At 35.1% G+C, this 18,427-nt stretch overlaps 1 protein-coding gene across 1 annotated transcript in view; it reads left to right on the top strand.

The window, feature by feature from the left end:
- LOC145679494 (kunitz-type serine protease inhibitor bitisilin-3-like) overlaps positions 1-18,427 on the top strand; it is a 45,447-nt gene that overhangs the window by 19,108 nt on the left and 7,912 nt on the right. The window contains exons 2-3 of the mRNA XM_081750073.1: positions 3,109-3,193; positions 13,752-13,910. Coding sequence (XP_081606199.1) covers positions 3,109-3,193; positions 13,752-13,910 — 244 coding nt within the window. The remainder of the gene's footprint in view (positions 1-3,108; positions 3,194-13,751; positions 13,911-18,427) is intronic.

The following is an 18,427-nucleotide window of genomic DNA, read 5'->3' as shown; positions in this document are numbered from 1 at the left end:
TGTAGGGGACAAGCCTTCTCCGAAAAAATATATTACCGCAGGAGCACGTTATTTCCGTTTCATGTAAACATAGCTTAAAAAGAGAAACAATGTGCTTTATTTAGGCTTGAACCCATAACCCTCTACGCAGAAGTCCAGTACGTTAACCATACATCTAAGAAATTTAACGGAACGCATTTGTTTGTTTAAGTTTATAACCGAGGGAAATTATTATGTGGAAGTCTAATTCTCTCTTTCTCTCTCATGTTTCACAAATATTATATCTTTCGGACATATTTAATATTAGGTACGCTTATGTATGATTATTTTATAGTAGTTCTTAGCAGACGGTTCTTCCAAATAAAACTTAGCTAACACAGTAGTAACCTTGTTTTATCTACTGATTTTCTAGAGGAGAAAGAACTTAGTCTCTTGGCTAGTTGTTGGCAACATAGAAATTGTAGTCCCCCTTCCTGGGCGATAGTTGACTATCCCTCCAAGTGCTTGGGAGAAATTTCTCCCACATTTATAATTCTCCTCCTCCCCACCAGAAAAAGAATGCCTAATTGTTAGCGAGATTTCCTCAATTCTCTAATGAATTTCACATTGATTTGCATGTCACAAACACAGGACTTTGTAGTATAGTTGTACATCTCTTTGTAGTAGGAGTGTAACCAGGATTTGATTTCGGGGGTCACTGACCAAACATTCATTTGGGAGGATTTCGGGGTCCACCCATGAAAACGTTTTAATAAAACCCAATATTTGTAGTTATTTTAACTACTTTTACAAATGTCTGAGATTCCAGACGCTTGGCTACACCATAGCTTGGTAACATGCATTCTTTCTAAACATCATCAATCTCTGTTCACTTGCACCTTCAGCCATAAGTTTATTCTTTGAAGCCAAAGATAATTCATTCGTTCTCCGTCGTGTTTGGCGTTCTTAAAAGTAAAATTATGGTGTAATTCAGCGTGCGATTTTGCCATTTTCAATGTACATTTGTGTCCCCTTCTTCGCAAAACAAATCTCATGGGCGCAATCTGCGTGTATGCCCCCTCTCCCAAATAGAAACATTGAATTTGGATATTTTCTACAAGACTATTGGCGAGATATGGAATTTCATATCGAATATTTCTGTTTACTTGGTACTGTAATCAATATAATTGGAAGTAATCGTTTGGTGTAAGTATAATTGCGCAGAGCAGAAATAGATGAATGGTTTGTTTACCTATAAATGTACGTAAATTGTTAGGAAAGTTTCTAGAGGGGTGGGTAATGTTTTTCCCAGGCTGGGACAACTGTAACTAACTTAGTGCCAGGGAAAGAAAAACTAGAATTTTACTAGCTTTCCCTTTTAAGTAACAAACGTTCTATGTCTAACGTATGACTCTCTATTGTTCTATGTGGCTCCGTGGATGAGTGAGTAGAGTCGTTTCTTGGTAACTATAAGTTTCATGGATCGAATCCTGTCCAGGGCTGTTGAAATTTTTTCACTGTTTCCCATATCTTAAGATGCTTCTCCCTCTCCGTAATCATCTGATACTCTCAACTAAGTTCTACATTTGAATTCAACAATTGGTATGGAGAAGCTATCAGGTTCGAGTGAGCTTTTACATGTCTACTTACAAAATCAAAATTTGCGAGAATATATGGATTCTATCCTATAATTTGTCTCAAATTCTAAATTTGCACGTATGACTGTAGCTCTCTTTTATCATATTTCAACTCTCGTCATCCAATGTCGTCAGCTATGACATAAGAATGCTTGGGGGCAAAGCTTCAAATCGTAAAAATGCCATAGTAATGAGCTCACTCTCACTAAGCATTTGATTAAATGTATGTGCTTTCACACTGGAAGAGGGAGGATTAGGTCTTTCTATCCTCTTGTTGTGACAGAATATTTATTAACGCTCTACAAAGTCATCTCAGATAAAACGGCTGAAGAAGTGTTTATTCCAGCTGCAATAGGATTGGACTTCATTTTATGTTGCATTTATCTTCACGAATAGGACAAATATCAAGTAATATGTTTGGCATAAAAACTACAACTGAGATTCATTTCATTTTGGGGAAATGATGTTGTTGACGGTAGTGGGAATTTCGCCCAAGTGTACGGGAAGTTTCACTGCCTGGTGTTTATGCCACTCACCTTCCTTTAAAGCTAATTCGGTTGCAATACTTGCTAGCAGATGCTTCGGACTCAACTGGGGAAACACTATTGCCGTAAATCTCCATATGGGTGTACCATCCAGAAATGTACCCTAATGTACACAGGCAGCTCCAAGATGTGGTTTGGTACTACCAACATTTTTTACATTGTTTACGGTAGCTCCAGCTGTGAGAAAACTAAATTGGTTATCAAAACTTTCTTTGGGAACAGGATAACTCAGTTGGGAATAAATAAACCTATTTATTTTCCCCCACATTTTAGAACAGCTCAAACTTATAAAACTACCCTTTTTGCCACGATATACAAGAAACATGACTTACACTTAGCTACATTTAGGTTATCAGTTATCCCGCTAGGAAACAGTCAGCCAAACTTGGTTGTAATTTCGTATCACTAAGAGAAACAGATTCGTACATTTTCAGTGATAATCGATCCACTTTATAGAAGATAATAATGATTCCAATTTTTGTCCAAGTTATTAGCTCAGAACTGTTCGATTATTCGGTTACTGAATTTGCTGCATCAGAAGCCATCAGTATGAATTTTATTACTTCAAGGTAATAATATTTTAATATTATTTTGGAAAATGCCGTGAATTCAATGAAGTATAGTCTGAAGCGAGTACTTGCACACACATATGAAAAACAAGTGTACCGTTTACGAATATAAAAGTGACATGACTCTAGACTTATCGTTACCTTTCCGAGTGCCCTATTTGTTTTTACTATTTCTACATGGGTGACTATTACAGGCAAGTTTTATACTGTTTCACTTTTTGCACTTCTTTTATAGCAGTAACTGAACCGATTACTTTGCTCTCATTGATCGAATTTTGTCGAAACGATTAAATGCTTTTTAGTTTTCATAGTTCAAGCTAAATCTATATATACTTTATGTAGGATTGAATCCAGTGCTAATTAGTCTTCTCATAATTAGTATTTCGGGTTTTGTTTTAGATGACGCAATATATACGTCTGTTGCAAAGCAGTGCCATTCTTCTTACGACGTATCGAATGGCCCTCTGCACTTCAGGTCCTTCTGGTAAGCAATTTGCTAATATGTAGAAAGACCATACGTAAAAGTGGGAAGTCTAAAGTACAAATTTTAAAGTTATTTGTCTAAAATTATAGTTTTGTTCTAATTGTTTATTTACAAGTCCAAAGGGATATGAGAAAAAGGTAGACATTTATATAAACACAAGAAGTCAAGTCAACTGTTCCAAGAGATGTTTAAGATTGTTGTTCTTCCAAAGGATTATCACCGGACAAACTATGTTTTATTCTCAATGTGTAAGCCACATTTTATGTGCTAATAATAAAATTATATAAAGATAATTACTTACTTTTCGTTTCATTTATTTACTCAACATAGAGACACAAACTAAGTCACGCTAAATGAATATTATACACACACTATAACGTTCTATTAACTTTGTTTAACATATGCCATTGCCTATTTTAAATTCAGTTTGTTATAAATGCAATACACTTATTACGCTACAACAATACATTCAGTTTTGAATGTTACATTGCTCAAATTTTAAAACGCATGTATGTAATATTCAGCCTCTGAAACTTTTTTATCTGCACGGATTACCAGTTATTGAGAATGATTGTTGCAGAGTATTATAAAATGAATTGAAAGTATTTCTAACTCTCAATCGTATAGTGCAAAGTTTACACAGCGTTTCTGTTGACCTTAGTACATATGTTGGTTCCTGTTTGAATTGGTTACGTTTTCGTGGTAATAGTGTATGCTATATTAATTTCATTAAATATGAATATTCAGAGTTAGATTTTAGTTTATTCAAGCATGGAAAACTGGCAAGCACAGTGGAAGTTAAAGAAACCAACCTTTTGGAAAAACGTAAATCAACATTTGGAATAGTTTAATTAGCGAAAACCTAAAACTGGGTGTGAAGTGATGAACGAGTGGCCTCCAGCAACAATCTCCCAAGAGTAGCAAAATGCTTGAAACAGCGATTGTGAAGATTCAATTCTTGTGAAAGTGTAATAGATTGTCACATACGTTCCTCTACTTCACTATGTTTTCTCTAATAGGTCCAGAGAATGATTAATAACACAGTGCAACAATACTAAACTTCTTTTTGTATTTTGACCTTCTCAATTCGAAAATGACATTCAAAACTTCCTATTCCCCACTGTTTTTCCACAAATCGTATACTTTACCAATGTTGATAGCTCATATTGAAGTATTATATATATTAAGTTTAAAAGAACAAAATATTCAAATATGCACACAGTGAACAGATGCATACGCGGTACAAAACATGCAATATGCTAATTCATTCCGCATTCTAGTTGTCATGGCGTAGCTCCCCTGCTTTTCCTCTTATGCGGCATTTCCGGATGCTGATGGTGAAGCATCCAGACGTAGTCGCCCTTCATCCAAACATCCCACGTGGCCTGGAATCGTCGGTCCATGTCTTTGATAACCAATTGGAGTCTTTCACCTCTGATCCTCATCTACATCACCCAGATTTGGAGGGAAAAAGTCAAGATGTGAATGTAGAAAACGTAACTTCAAATTCATTTTGGATTTCGTCAGCATGTTCTCAATTATGTCGATATAATCAAGGCTACGATTGTATTCCAGGAAGTTTGGACTTCTTACTCTACGGCATTCATTGAATGAAATAAACCTTCACTCAGCATTAGTTTGCGAATATCGGGAGTAGTTAACACACCTTCTTTCAAATTATCATGTGACAGTTTCGGAAACCTTTTACATAAATATTCCGAATGTTCGGAAACCTGGTACCACACTAAGGTAATGTCTTGACTAACTGTTTCATTGTGCCTAATTTGGTGTGCAGGGGTGGCAAAAGTATTCTCTGTCATTCTGCTAGAGGGTCTCACGTGATATTTTTATCCCTTGGAAGCAATTCCAATCTTCGGGCCCACTGCTTTTGCTCCCAATGCTTGTCACGAGCCCGACTGTTCCTTTCACAGATGAAACAATGGAGCCTGGTATCTACTGATTGTCTTCCTAGAAACATATCAAACACTTTCAAATCACCACATACCATCCAATTGTGATCTTTGCAATGTACGGTAGTAAGTATCACTCTCATGCTGTCATATGTTTCCTTCAGATACACAAAATGGCCAACAGATATTGAGGCATACATATTACCATTGTGCAGCAGAACTGCCTTCAGGCTTCTTTTAGATGAGTCATAAATAGTCACCTGGAGCGTACGGAATATTCAACTGACCCAAAAACCTTGTGCATCACTGCAGTACACTAACAAGTCCTGTCCAGCAAAATATCCTGTGAATATCATGTCTCTTTGTCTGTAAAATATATTACGTACCGGGTGCTAACAAATGTCTCTCACGCAGTGTTGACCCTAGGAGCTCTTCTTTGTCCTTTATTATTGTCAGATCAAGGAATAAATCATTTAGATGTAACTGAATGAACAGAATAGGGCCCTTATGTATACCTACTTCAAACTCAGTATCATCCAACTCCTGCACGGTATCTACGTCATCACTGTCGTCCTTATCTAATGTCTGTGGAGGCAGTGGTATGCATATATCCAAGCCATGTGGAACAGGACGAACAGGAGTATATATGTCGTATCAAAGATTTTACAATTTCCTTGCTTTTCTACTATTACTAGAAAACCTTTTCATTTTGGTTGTCTGCAAGCGGTCATGTCTGCCAATACTCACTCTAGTTAGTTTTATTTCGAGGTATTCCAAAGGCAAAAATAGAAAAGATGATCTATACTCTGTACTTGTAAAGAATACAGCGAGAGAATGGGAGATGTGTATTTGGTAGATATACTCATTCCTGCACACAGACCGTGTTTGAGAAGTAAAACGTTGTGGTAGAATTTGTTAGGAAATGCTCTACATACCGCTGTGGTTGCAAGGTAATTGCTTTATAAAGAGTTGCATAATAACAATACCAGTAGTATGACACACGTGGCGTTCGAGAGAGAAATAACAATATATTTTCTTCAACGGAAACCAAAAGTTCCCTCAAGACCAGGACTGAGAAAGCAACTTTCCAAAGAACTAAGGATTTCTTTTAACGATTATTTGATGACGGGGACTCAAGGATGGTGAGCAGAAATTAATTTTGCAAGGAGCGCTCTAAGATATTACATGGAGATTGCTTTCCTCTTATACCATGGGAAAATGAAGTAAAGTTTGTGGAGGATGTTTACGGATTAGAGTAAGAGAAATAAATATATTGGTGTTTTATGCTATTATATCTTACGTATTATCACATTTTACATCTGTTTTGCATGTATCTTTGACATAAATTCTGTATCCTATATAATGTAATCCTATATAATGAAATGTATATGTTATTACATTCCAACCATATGTATCATAAAATAAATTATAGCACTTGATTAAAAATGCTATAATAACAGATAGAATTACTTAAGTAGGAGGTTGGACATTAATTACAGCAATATTTGTAACATCTATTGGATTTTTTCCAACTCAATAAACTAAGAATTTTTAAAGTACCAGGGACAGGCCAATGTTTCATTTTTGGAACATAATCAAAAACTACCTTCCAATCACCAGTCACTCTTCTTCTTTATTGATGGTCAATAATGCATCCAAAACAGTAACATATACTAGAATTAGATAAAAATAACAATTTGATCATAATTTGGCCATTAAATGGTTAATGCTGGGAAGGGAAACAAGTGACTTGGTTCCAGTTTCGTTGTTTAAGGGGGTGGGACCAGTGGCGGAGATTGGCCGTTAAAAGTGGGGGGCAAGGCATGATTTGAATATTTGTATATCAGTGTTAGTTTACCTGGTTGATGCTAACACTTTGTTTGTCGAACGGTTGTATAACTAATAGGATACTATATTTTTCAGTTAAAAAACTATATATTCTATTTCATATTTTATTAAGGAAATTGACAAGAGCAAGGGAAGTAGGTACTAGTTCTTTGTAACGAAACGTTCTTAAACAACGAAAGTGTAAGAAGAGATTTGATTTCTTGCTCATGAACATCTTAAAATCCTGTCTGGAAAATTGTGTGATCAGATTATTTAATAACAAACTCGCAAAGCAAACAAATAGAAAGGATAATACAGGGTTAACCTAAAAGAAATAGACAAGTTATACTATGTATAATTTTTTTTGAGCAAAAAGATTTTACCGGTGGTACATGCATACACACTTGAAGTTTTGCGGTTGACAGTTTTTCTTTTGTTTCAATGACGGCTGTGTGACGTAAGCAGCCCTGCCTTCGAACTTGACATTGAACTGGCTTGGAGGAATATGGCGACTCAAGTTGAGAAGGGTATGCCAAGACAAATTCAGTTACTGTAGTGCAACGTTATTTTAGGACAAAGTATGGGAAAGAACCACTCACACGACAGTCCATTTATGACTGGGTGCATAAATTTGAAAAAAAAAAACAGGTTGTCTGTATAAGAGGAAATCCACGGGAAGACCTCCAGTGTCAAATGAAATAGTTGAGCGCGTTCGTGCGAGCTACGCTCGTAGCCCGAAGAAATCAATGACATGTGCAGAAAAAGAACTTGATATCCCTCAAAGGACTATCTGGAACATTCTATGCAAACGTCTCAAGTTCTATCCATATCGACTGCAATTACTGCAAAGTCTCAATGAAAGTGACAAACAGCAACGTTCAGTTTTGCGTGTTCATACAAAATCTTTGTGAAGAAAAAGATGACCTCATTCCGCTGCTTACATTTGAGGACGAATCAACCTTTCACACTAGTGATATCGTAAACAGAGCAGATTAGGGACTCAGAAAGGTTAACGTGTTTTGTGCTGTATCGCCCAAAAAGGTGTATGGACCGTTCATTTTCAAGAAGAAACTGTTAGTGGAAGAAAGTACCTTGACATGTTGCAACTTTGGTTGATGCCACAATTTGAAGAAGACAGTGACAATTTCATTTTTGTGCAGGATGAAATCCCACCTCACTGACATACCGATGTAAGGGGCTATCTTGACGAAGTTCTTCCTAGGCGGTGGATTGACCGTTCAACTGATGAGAACATAGCTATGACTCAAAGGCCACCATGAAGTCCAGACCTCATACCGTGTGATTACTTTCTGTGGGGTTTAAGAAAAGATAATGTGTATCTTCTCTCCTCTCCCTCAGTCTGACGGAACTGAAAGAATGAATCAGAGATGCTGTTGCATAGGTAGACAGTCAGACTTTGATGCCTGTTTGGGAAGAATTGGACTACAGACTAGATGTTTCCCGTGTAACCAAAGGATCACACATAGAACATCTGTAGTTGTATCGCAACCACTTCCAAATGTTCCCTAACAACTCATGTAAGTTACGTTACCATGTAATTAAAACTCTTCATTTGGGGGACCACTAAAGGTGGCTATTTCTTTTAGGCTAATCCTGTTTTACTCAGTAATGAATAATGAGGCTTGTTTTGCAAAAGTTACATAGAAACTTTAATGAATTAGGGATTAATGAACAACTTACATTTTTATTTCCACACAAGGTATTAAATGTATGTTATTACTCTAGAAAGACAGTAAGCTTCCCGAAACATTTTCGTTGCCATTAGGTGCAGTTTTCACTTTCTTGGAATACATCTAAACTCAACAATACTTAGAATCAATCCACACTCCAGTTACACAAAATAATCCTGAAACCTAGAATTATGTTGAATTCAGTAAATTCGATTGTACATATCCTCGTACACCCCTAAACACACACTTCATTCGTATATTACACTGTAAAACAATGAAAAACGTAGTAATTCTTGTTGCTCTGTTTTTAATCAATATTTCCTGCAGTTAGAAAAAGAAAATACATTTTAGACAATTTTTATGCAATTAAAGAATAACTTGTGAAAGTTTATTTTTAAAGTGTTATCTCGATTAGTTTCAAAGCGTCTGACTAACAATGTAAGAAGAAATGAAGTACGCTGGAATCATTGTGCTCGAATACGTTAAATTTTGGACCATTTTCAGTGGCAATTAAAACGCAATTCCTGTAGCTTTCTTAACACAACGGGAAGAGAACTAACCAATACGTACTCACGCAACAGCAAATATATGGCATCATTGTTTTCTATGAACCAGTAATATATATGCAATAACTTTACATTTCCAAATGAAACTATATACATCAAGGGGTCACTCAAAAAAGTGGGGGGCAACTGCCCCCCTTTGCCCCCCTAATCGCCGCCCATGGGTGGGACAATATTTCATATCCCAATTCTACTGCCTTCATCATGGATGCAGGGACGGAATCAGACAATTCACTACTTTCCTTCTTCGGTTCCTCTTGTAACTTAGTCAGAATATGGCAATAGTAGGTGCTAGTAATATTTTGCGCCTATCGTAGATAGTCTTTCATTGTCCCAGAGAACGGGAGTGAGGTGTTTCCATTGTTTGCTAATTTCCTTTGTTCAGGATACATATTTGTGTTCCACTTATTTTCACTTTTGTGCCGATAAGTCCTCTTCACCCACCTCGCAGCGATATATTTCTCTTGCAGCGTCATCACAATATCTCTTCTGGAAAGGTGTGAACAGTCGTAGAACCAATCATAGGACACTCTGAACATACAATTGATTGCAAATTATATCCCAGGCAGATCCATAAATCATACCTATTTTACAAATAACACATTCAGTGGTTATGTTCCTCCTCGACTTTCTATATCAAATTTTCAACATTAGCGAAAGATGGTCTTCTAGATCTAGGAGCACCCACGGTGGTAATATGTCCAGTTTGCTATTGCTAGATTCCCCTTTGATACCATCAAATAGGATAGTTTTCCATCTTCATAGAACTCTTTCATCTCTTCATGTACCTACTCCGCTGATTTCCCGTTAAGATGAACTACCTTTAAATTGATTTGTGCATAAAGCTTGTCAAGGGCTGCACCTTCGGAGATTTACGTGCGAAAAAAGAAACAAAAAGTGTTCTAAAAGCCAGAATTTGCATGGTTAAAATAAAAGAACCTAACTATAAAATGCATGTCGGACGGTTTTCGTAGTTCGTAACCTTCTAGGTGATTGCATGAACTTTTTGATTCTTCTTGTCTATAACAAGTACTTTTGATAAACGAATACATATTGAGAAATATTGTCTGTAGTTAGCATTACTTAAAGCAATATATAAATCAAAGTACATGAAGAGGCTCTTCATATACTTGCACATATATTACAAAGTGATTGACTTATTCTCTTTATCTCTTTTTATCAGTGTTAGATTTTCATATATGTAGATAGGGTTAAAGAGTAGAAATAATAAAACTGAGTATGACGTTAAATAATTAGTAACTTATAGGGAGTTTCGAACCGAAGTGAGAGACTGACGTAATTTAGATTCTAAATCAATTGACTAGTAGAGAACTTTATAATCTTTTTCATTGGAATAAGTAATTTTAATCCTTTGAGTTGGTATGAGTACAAAAGCAATTGAACGTAATTGAAAAGTATGCTGAGTAAAATATACAACATAAGTCTGAAACACAGTAATGTTGGGTGTCTGGCTAGACGTTCTTCGCATTCTGTTGACTGTTGAATCAGGCTCTTAAATAGTAGGAGAGTGGCAACTTATTGAGGTAACTTGGTGGCAAATACAAGCAACATTGTTTTGGTTACTGGCAGACGTTTAAAAACATTTTTTACAGGTGAAGACTGTCTGTAGCTGGAAACTGATTCCAAGTGAAAATTTGAGCTGTTGAAAATAATTTCACATATTTCCGGAGGGCAACATGGAACGTGACATTCATATTTTATACGGACATCGAAATTATATCGGCATATTTAAAATGGCATGATCTGAATTTTTAAACAGAAAATAATCTTGGAAATGTAGAGGTACACTTTCAAAAGTAGATAGTATAAATTTTCAACCAAGCTAAGAAAACACCCAAAAAGTAACAATCGTGACTGAATTGGTACAATTTCAACCTTAATCCGAGAAACGTACTAGTCATATCTTCATATACTTCAGTCACGTCTAGTCATATACTAGAAAATCAGCAGCTTTGGAAATGTACACATTGACCTTAATGGCGAAGTTGCTATTTGATATTTGGCAACCAAATGTTGATTTATTTTCATTTATTAATTGTTTTATTTTCCTTTGCTCTCTTAAGAAGTAGATTTGTTCCGTGACTGTGGAAAAATATATGATTCTTTTATCTGAAAGATCGAATATGTGGTTAATATGAGGTAATTTGCTAGTTACGAAAAGTTTGTTGTATTGAAATAAAGAAAGGACTTATATTATTACCAGCTATTTATTTATTTATTTATTTATTTATGACTTCTTTTACGTGGGCAAGTTAAGGCTCTACAGTCTTCTCCGAGCACTTAACAAGGTACATACATTCTTCTTTTTTAAAAGCAACAATACCCAGACAATATTAATAATTACAAAAGAAAAGTATTGAACCACATAAAAAAATATACTACTTAAGTAAGAAAAATATTTAAACACTTCAGAACAAAAATTCAAAATAATACACAATAAAGGAAACAAAATAACATGGAGAAATCTAAATTGCATATTGCATATACCGGTACTAAAAGTATCGATATATAAGGTTACAAGTTAACAGAGGTTACCTACTGATTGTGTGTTCATATATTTGTTATTAATGCTCTGGTAAAACGAAGATGCCTCATGTGCTACGAGTATCCTTATCATTACTTAACAGAAATGAATTTACAGATTTTTTAAAATTTGGTAACTGTGGAAACGTTGCGTACTAATTGAGGTAAACTGTTCCAGAGGCGTGTAGTACTTACTGTGAAGGCTTTTGAGTATGAATCAGAATTGTGACTAGGTACTGAGAGCAAGAAATTCTCTTCTGATCCTGTGCTTCTTGCATGAAATCTGATAAATATAAAAATCTACGGGCTAGATACGATGGTTCCGACGTAGTAAGTATTTTGTACAGTAGGGTAAGATAATGTAAATTTCTTCTTTCATCTAAAGTCAGCCATGACAGCTTTTAATAAAATTATGTAAGATGTTCCCTGTAAGTTAAATTGAAAATAAATCTAATGTCAAAAGGAATCGCTTGAAATGCCTTACTATAGTCGAGTAGAGTGAAGAGTGTGTTTTCTGTTATCAATAGCTCATCTTATATTATCCGTTACGTTTATTCCCGTAGTGCATGTGCTATGATTACTTTCAAAACCAGATTGAAATGTATCTAATAAATTATTTGTTGTTAAGTATTCCCGAATTTTATCATTTACAAGATATTGAGAAACTTTTTAATGCACGGCAAGGACACTGATAGGACGATAGTCTGCGATATTGTCAGTGTTGTCTTTTTTTTGGAAGTGGGCCGACCTTAACAAGTTTCCATACTGTGGGCAAAGTACCTGATCCAAGAAAGTAATTAAAGAATTAAGTACATGTGGTAGGATTTTCCTGACCATGGTTATTGAAATATCATCTGTACCAATGACATGAGATTTAATTCTTTCTATCGCACTTAATACATGTGCACGCTGTACGTGAGAAACCAGTACAGAGAGTTACTTTCCGAAGGTACAATATTATTCATTGTTCGCAGGTTCATGGAGGCTGGTATCGTACGGCTTTGACGAGAAAAAAATGTTCAATTGATCTGGCATATAGTTAACTGTGTTCTTGGCTATGTTTCTCCCAATACCTAATACTTTTAGCCGTTTGCAAAGAACTGCTCCATTATTTTCGAATTCCAGTATTTCGTAGGTAAAGAGCCGTTTTGCCTTCCATACTTCTTGAGTGCAACGGTCTCTTAATATTCTATAGTTTTGGAATTTTGTATTGGGATTTATTGTGCCATCACTTGAAGGATCACAATTTTTAACAGTCTCCTGTATGTTCTATAAGATTTATCTCTCCGCGTCATTAACGAACGTAATTCATCGGTAACCATGGTGATGGAGGTAGCGAAACGCCTTTCTTAACTACGGGGGCGTGTCTATCATATAAATTTATTATTGAAGAATTTAGAGTATTTTCATGCTCGCAAAGAGTAGGGATGCAGTTTATTGAGTGCCACGTCAAGTAGGCAGCGTCGATGTTCAGGTCTACTTCATTCATGTGCATCAAGTCTCTATGATGTGAATTTAGCTTTATATTGCGGAATTCGAAGTTTGTAGGATATATATAGCATGTCATGGTACGAGATGCCAGGTGTATGGATTTGACCGTGGCTAATTACATGTTCTTCCTTGGATACCAGCATGACATCTATCCATGATTCTGCGTTCCTCATGTGATGGGTTGGACCACGAGGACAGATAGCAAGGTGAAGGCCCGAAATCGTGTCCCGATATTGCTAGATTTCTTCTTTCGATGTTAAGATATCCCCATTTGTATCACTCATTACTATGGAATGATGGTAATTGGGTAAATGTTTTGCAATATCGTCAACAAATTTTGTGAAGGATGTACGGGAGGGATGATACACAACACTCAAAAGCAATGTCTGGTGAACTACAGTGACTTCGAGTAACATATATTCTGAACTACTTTTATATACACCAGCTGACTGAGAAAGAAGCTTGACCTGGAAGTTGTCTAGTTTTTCATCAATGTACCCTATTTCATTATAATAATTTGTTTATTCTTCAGTGAGATGCCTACAACCACCTGAATCAGGGCCATGTAAAGGCCATTTCAGAAGGTATTACTATGATTGGGATAATAAAGAGTGTCGATTATTTACATTTGGTGGGTGCGGAGGGAACAGCAACAGACTCTATACAAAAGATGAGTGTGAAAGAATTTGCGGTAAGTAATTAAGGTAAAATATGTTAAGTTGATTAGCATACAAATATTACTTACAAAATTACCATATTCATATGATTTTTTGCATTCTTAATCTGATCACGATATAGAGTAATGAATAAATCGTTAAAGTTTGTTCTGTTACTTCCTTTAACCAGATATATTTGGTGACTTTTTATTCTTTCTGATCGTATTTGGTATTATGCTCTTCTGTATTATTTTCATGTTTTTCCTCTATCAGGAGGTGCTCCAAATGCCTTTTCTTTCTCTTGATTGTGACTTTGGTACTCAATATAACTGCTTCTCTTTTTTCATTAGTAGCGGACCCTGGTTAAGAATTAGTCCTAAAGTTATGCTCTATTCACACTTCTTCCCCATGTTCTTTCCTTTCTGTTATATTGGTCAAGACTGTAGCAGGACTTGAGGCAGTTTGACACTAGCTCAGAAAGTATACGAATTGTAAACACTTTACTTCTATCTACGTTGTGTTAATACCTCGAATTTCTTTTGTGTTAATTTAGTATTGTCTACTGTCTTGCATTCTAAAGTCAAACAAACAAGAAACTTTGTAAAAAAAATAATTCTACAGTAATTTTTCGAATTGATAAAAGCCTTTGTGTTTATTCTGCAATTTTTTACTTCCCTACTTTCCTTTTCTAGGAACGTATTATTTTGTCGATTGCAACGGTAACGTGGTGCCTTAAACACATTCCGTTTCTTAAATTTGTTGGTACCATAATTTTATTATTTGTGCTTATGCATAAGTTTAGACGTTCTTTTGAGCTGTTTTGTTGATCTCACATAACTCTTCTCATTCCATTTCTGATCTCAACTAATCTTGTATTTAAAATAATAACTTTGTTGTGGGGATTAAAATAACTGTAATGTACTTTATTGTTTGCAAAGATAATACATATGTGTTCTTAAGAAGGTAAGATACCACTTTTGGTGGCCAGACGTGCATATTTATACTTTTCGTAATTTATGCTGTTAATAAATAATAAGTAAAGACGTCATAAATGTTAGTTGGGGTTTTGAATATATGACGGAAGAATGATAATTATTAAGGGAATACAGGGTCCCTTAATATAGTTGAAAGGAACAAATATAGTTTAATTTCATGCAGTAATTATCGAAATAAGTTTTGGGGTTTACTAAAACTATTTTTATCGAACAGTGGACCTTATATGTAATTGTGTACATAGGTTACATGTTAATTAAGGTTGTAGCTAACTCTGTTATAATAATAACGCTATTTATTCTTGATTTAAAATTTATAATTGACATATATAGTCGAATAAGTTAACTATCTTATTAAACTACGAAAATGCATGCTATTGTTGGAAGAGATTCATTAAAAACAGACTGTGAAATGGTATTACTAGACAACACTGGAAAACGTTTGGTACAATTACGTTGAATGTTGAACGTTAATCGTGGAATAGTTTAATGTTCCGCTTGATCTAAAAGCTAAAGCATCGAAAATAAACCGGAGTAAGCTAACCAACACTTTCTTCATCTGGCTTGATGTAAACTATGAAGTTAAGGGAACTTAGATTCTAAATCTTAAGTAGCAAAGTGTATAGTGAATGGATGATAATTTGTTAAAAAAATTAAGTCTATTGCAAGTCCTTTTGATAAAGGGATGCATATTGAGAAATAATGTTTTTTGTTAGTATTACTTAAAGCAGTATATAAATCAAAGTACGTGAAGAGGCTCTTCATAGACTTCCACATATTACAAAGTTATTGGCTTATTCCCTTTATCTCCTTTTAACGGTGTTAGGGTTAAAGAGTTGGGTTAAAGAGTAGAAATAATAAAAGCTTAGTATGACATTAAATAGTTAGTAACTTATCGGAAGTTTTGAACCGAATTGAGAGACTGACGTAATTTAAATTCTAACTCAATTGACTAGTAGGTAACTTTATAATCTTTTTCAATAGGATAAGTAATTTTAATCCTTTGCGTTGGTATGAGTACGAAAGCAAATAAACGTAATTGAAAAGTATACTGAGTAAAATATACAACATAAGTCTTATACACTGTAATGTTGGGTGTCTGGCTAGACGTTCTTCGCATTCTGTTGACTGCTGAATCAGGCTCTTAAATAATAGGACAGTGGTAACTTATTGAGATAACTTGGTGGCAAATACAAGCAACATTGTTTTGGTTACTGGCAGACGTTTAATAACATTTTCTCCAGGTGAAGACTGTCTCTAGCAGGAAACTGACTTCGAGTGAAAATTTGAGTCTGTTGCGAATAATTTCAAATTTTTCCGGAGAACAGCATGGAACGTGTCATTGAAACTGTCGTGCACACATTCTAGGATGAAAGCATTGACATGTCTTGTCGAATAAATCTGTAGTAACACACGCATCAAAACAATCAGGAGATCTAAAATTAGTCAGCATTCGAAGTGCTGTCAATCGGCTTCCTTAAATTGTATGTGTAGAACTTGAAGAATATTAGCAATGAGAGAACGATGAGTGATAACAGGAAAATTAGTTTTCCAAATCAGCTTTTGGCTTTTATGAGAAGGAATGAATCAGATAAAAAAAGTACACAGATATAGTTCAGAAATCATGAAGAATAAAGAAAAGTAGAAGATCCAATACGATCACCATTTTAGGAGCAGGCCCTCCGACTTGTTGAAGGCATAGTGTTATCTAGGAGCTGAAGTTGTTAGTTGGAAAGCAACGGAACGTATAGTGATTTTAGTTGTGGTGGTATTGTTATAGAGTTGCGGAAGCTCTGCTACGAAAGGGACTACACAAAAATGATGTAATGAAGGTTTTGTATTAGGAGACAATTTTAGAGCGAATGAGAAATAAATTCGCTCTGCATTGTGTTTTAGTTCACAAAGTATTGTAATATACCAAAAGTGATTAGAGTAAACGGAAGAGTGGAATAAATCCGACCAATCAACAACGCGAACATCACAGTTGTATCACCCATATTCATCGTGTGACGAGGTAAATTGGAAGGTGTTGATTAAAATTAGTTTCATATAAAGATGAAACTGCTGACAGTGAGCAGAGTTACATTGTTTGAATTTCGTTAAGTGAGTTCTATCTCCGTTAATATTCCACTGAAGAAACATTAAGTATGAAAGATTTCAGACAATCATGTCTTTTAAACCATTTATCATCCACTCAATAGGTTTCTTGGAAGTTATGCGGGGTGTTACGAGAATTCCGTATATGATTACTAGTTTAATGTGAGCAAAACAATGGCAAGTGAAAACAAATAGGAGTTAATTACCCAATGGAACAAGAAGGTATGTAGTTTATGTGATGGTCGAGGGAACGAATTGAAGATCTTTAGTTCTAAAATCTGGTTAGAACACTTTCTTTCGTATAATCATTCTTGTCACTAGTAGGTATCATATGAAACATGGAATGAGGATTGGTCCTTTTAGAATGAGGATTGGTTATTAGTCGAACTACAGTGATTACAATTAGAGTTAACACAATAAAACTTGGGATCCGTATACGATATCAAAGGACGAGTGTATATTTCTACAGATAAGCTGATTCGTATTGCGCGAATACTGGTGTATTGTAAAATCTGAAACTTTAAGCAGCAAATGAATTTGGGAACATATGGAAAACTTTTAAAATCGATAATATGAATCCATAACGATTTTCGGGAACGTAGTCAAGAGGAAAGTAACAATAAGGGACTAAAATGGAAGCAGTTCAACTTACTTATTTCTTTTGATCTTGAATATCTATATGATTGTTTCGTAATTAATGGTAATTTGGTTCCATCGTAGGTGACATGTATAATACCAAATTATATTAATTTACTATTTACATTCAGAAAGTTGACCTCTTCGAATTTGAAAAGCTTCCTAATCAGTTTTCCATTTATCATTTGCATACAATTAACTTTTACATACCTACTGCTATCTATTTAATACCTGTATTAGTAATAACATAGAATAGTTCTTTAACAGCATTGGTATGTTTAGCTTCCTCCGTAGCGCATTCTTTTGTCCTAGAATGAGATATAAAATAGTCATCTACATACTTGCCTTCCTCTCATTTGCTTTAGAATATTGATCTTCAGTCTCAATCACTTACGATTGTTTTATGAGAGAGTGAATACTAACCTGAAGTTAAAAATCTCTTTCCCCATATGATTGCTTATTTCAACATGATAAAGAAAGTCTAGTATGGTTATCTCACAATCACATCAGAGAGTTGATGAATGAGGTAACGTTAAAATCTACCAATTGTGAATTGTGGTGTTACTACTTCATCGTAGGACTAGTATGTTCAAACATAGTCAAGAAGAGTGGGTAAAACAAATTATTGACTGGTTGGTTGAGTTGATTTCATCTGCCCATTTTAACAGAGGAATATGATGTTTGGTTCATCTATTTCGTTATTGAATTTGAACTAGCAAGCTAACATGTAGTCAACATAATTCAGATCAAAAGTACAAAGACAAGGACAAAGTGGAAGAATATCTCTCATCCTTATTTTAAGTTTTAGTATTAATACACCGAGTTAT

Source organism: Thermobia domestica, chromosome 2 (genome assembly GCF_964235325.1).
Source record: "Thermobia domestica chromosome 2, izTheDome1.hap1.1, whole genome shotgun sequence".
NCBI lineage: Eukaryota > Metazoa > Arthropoda > Insecta > Zygentoma > Lepismatidae > Thermobia > Thermobia domestica.
The sequence above is the reverse complement of the archived record's forward strand: the minus strand, read 5'-3'. Positions and strand labels throughout refer to the sequence as shown.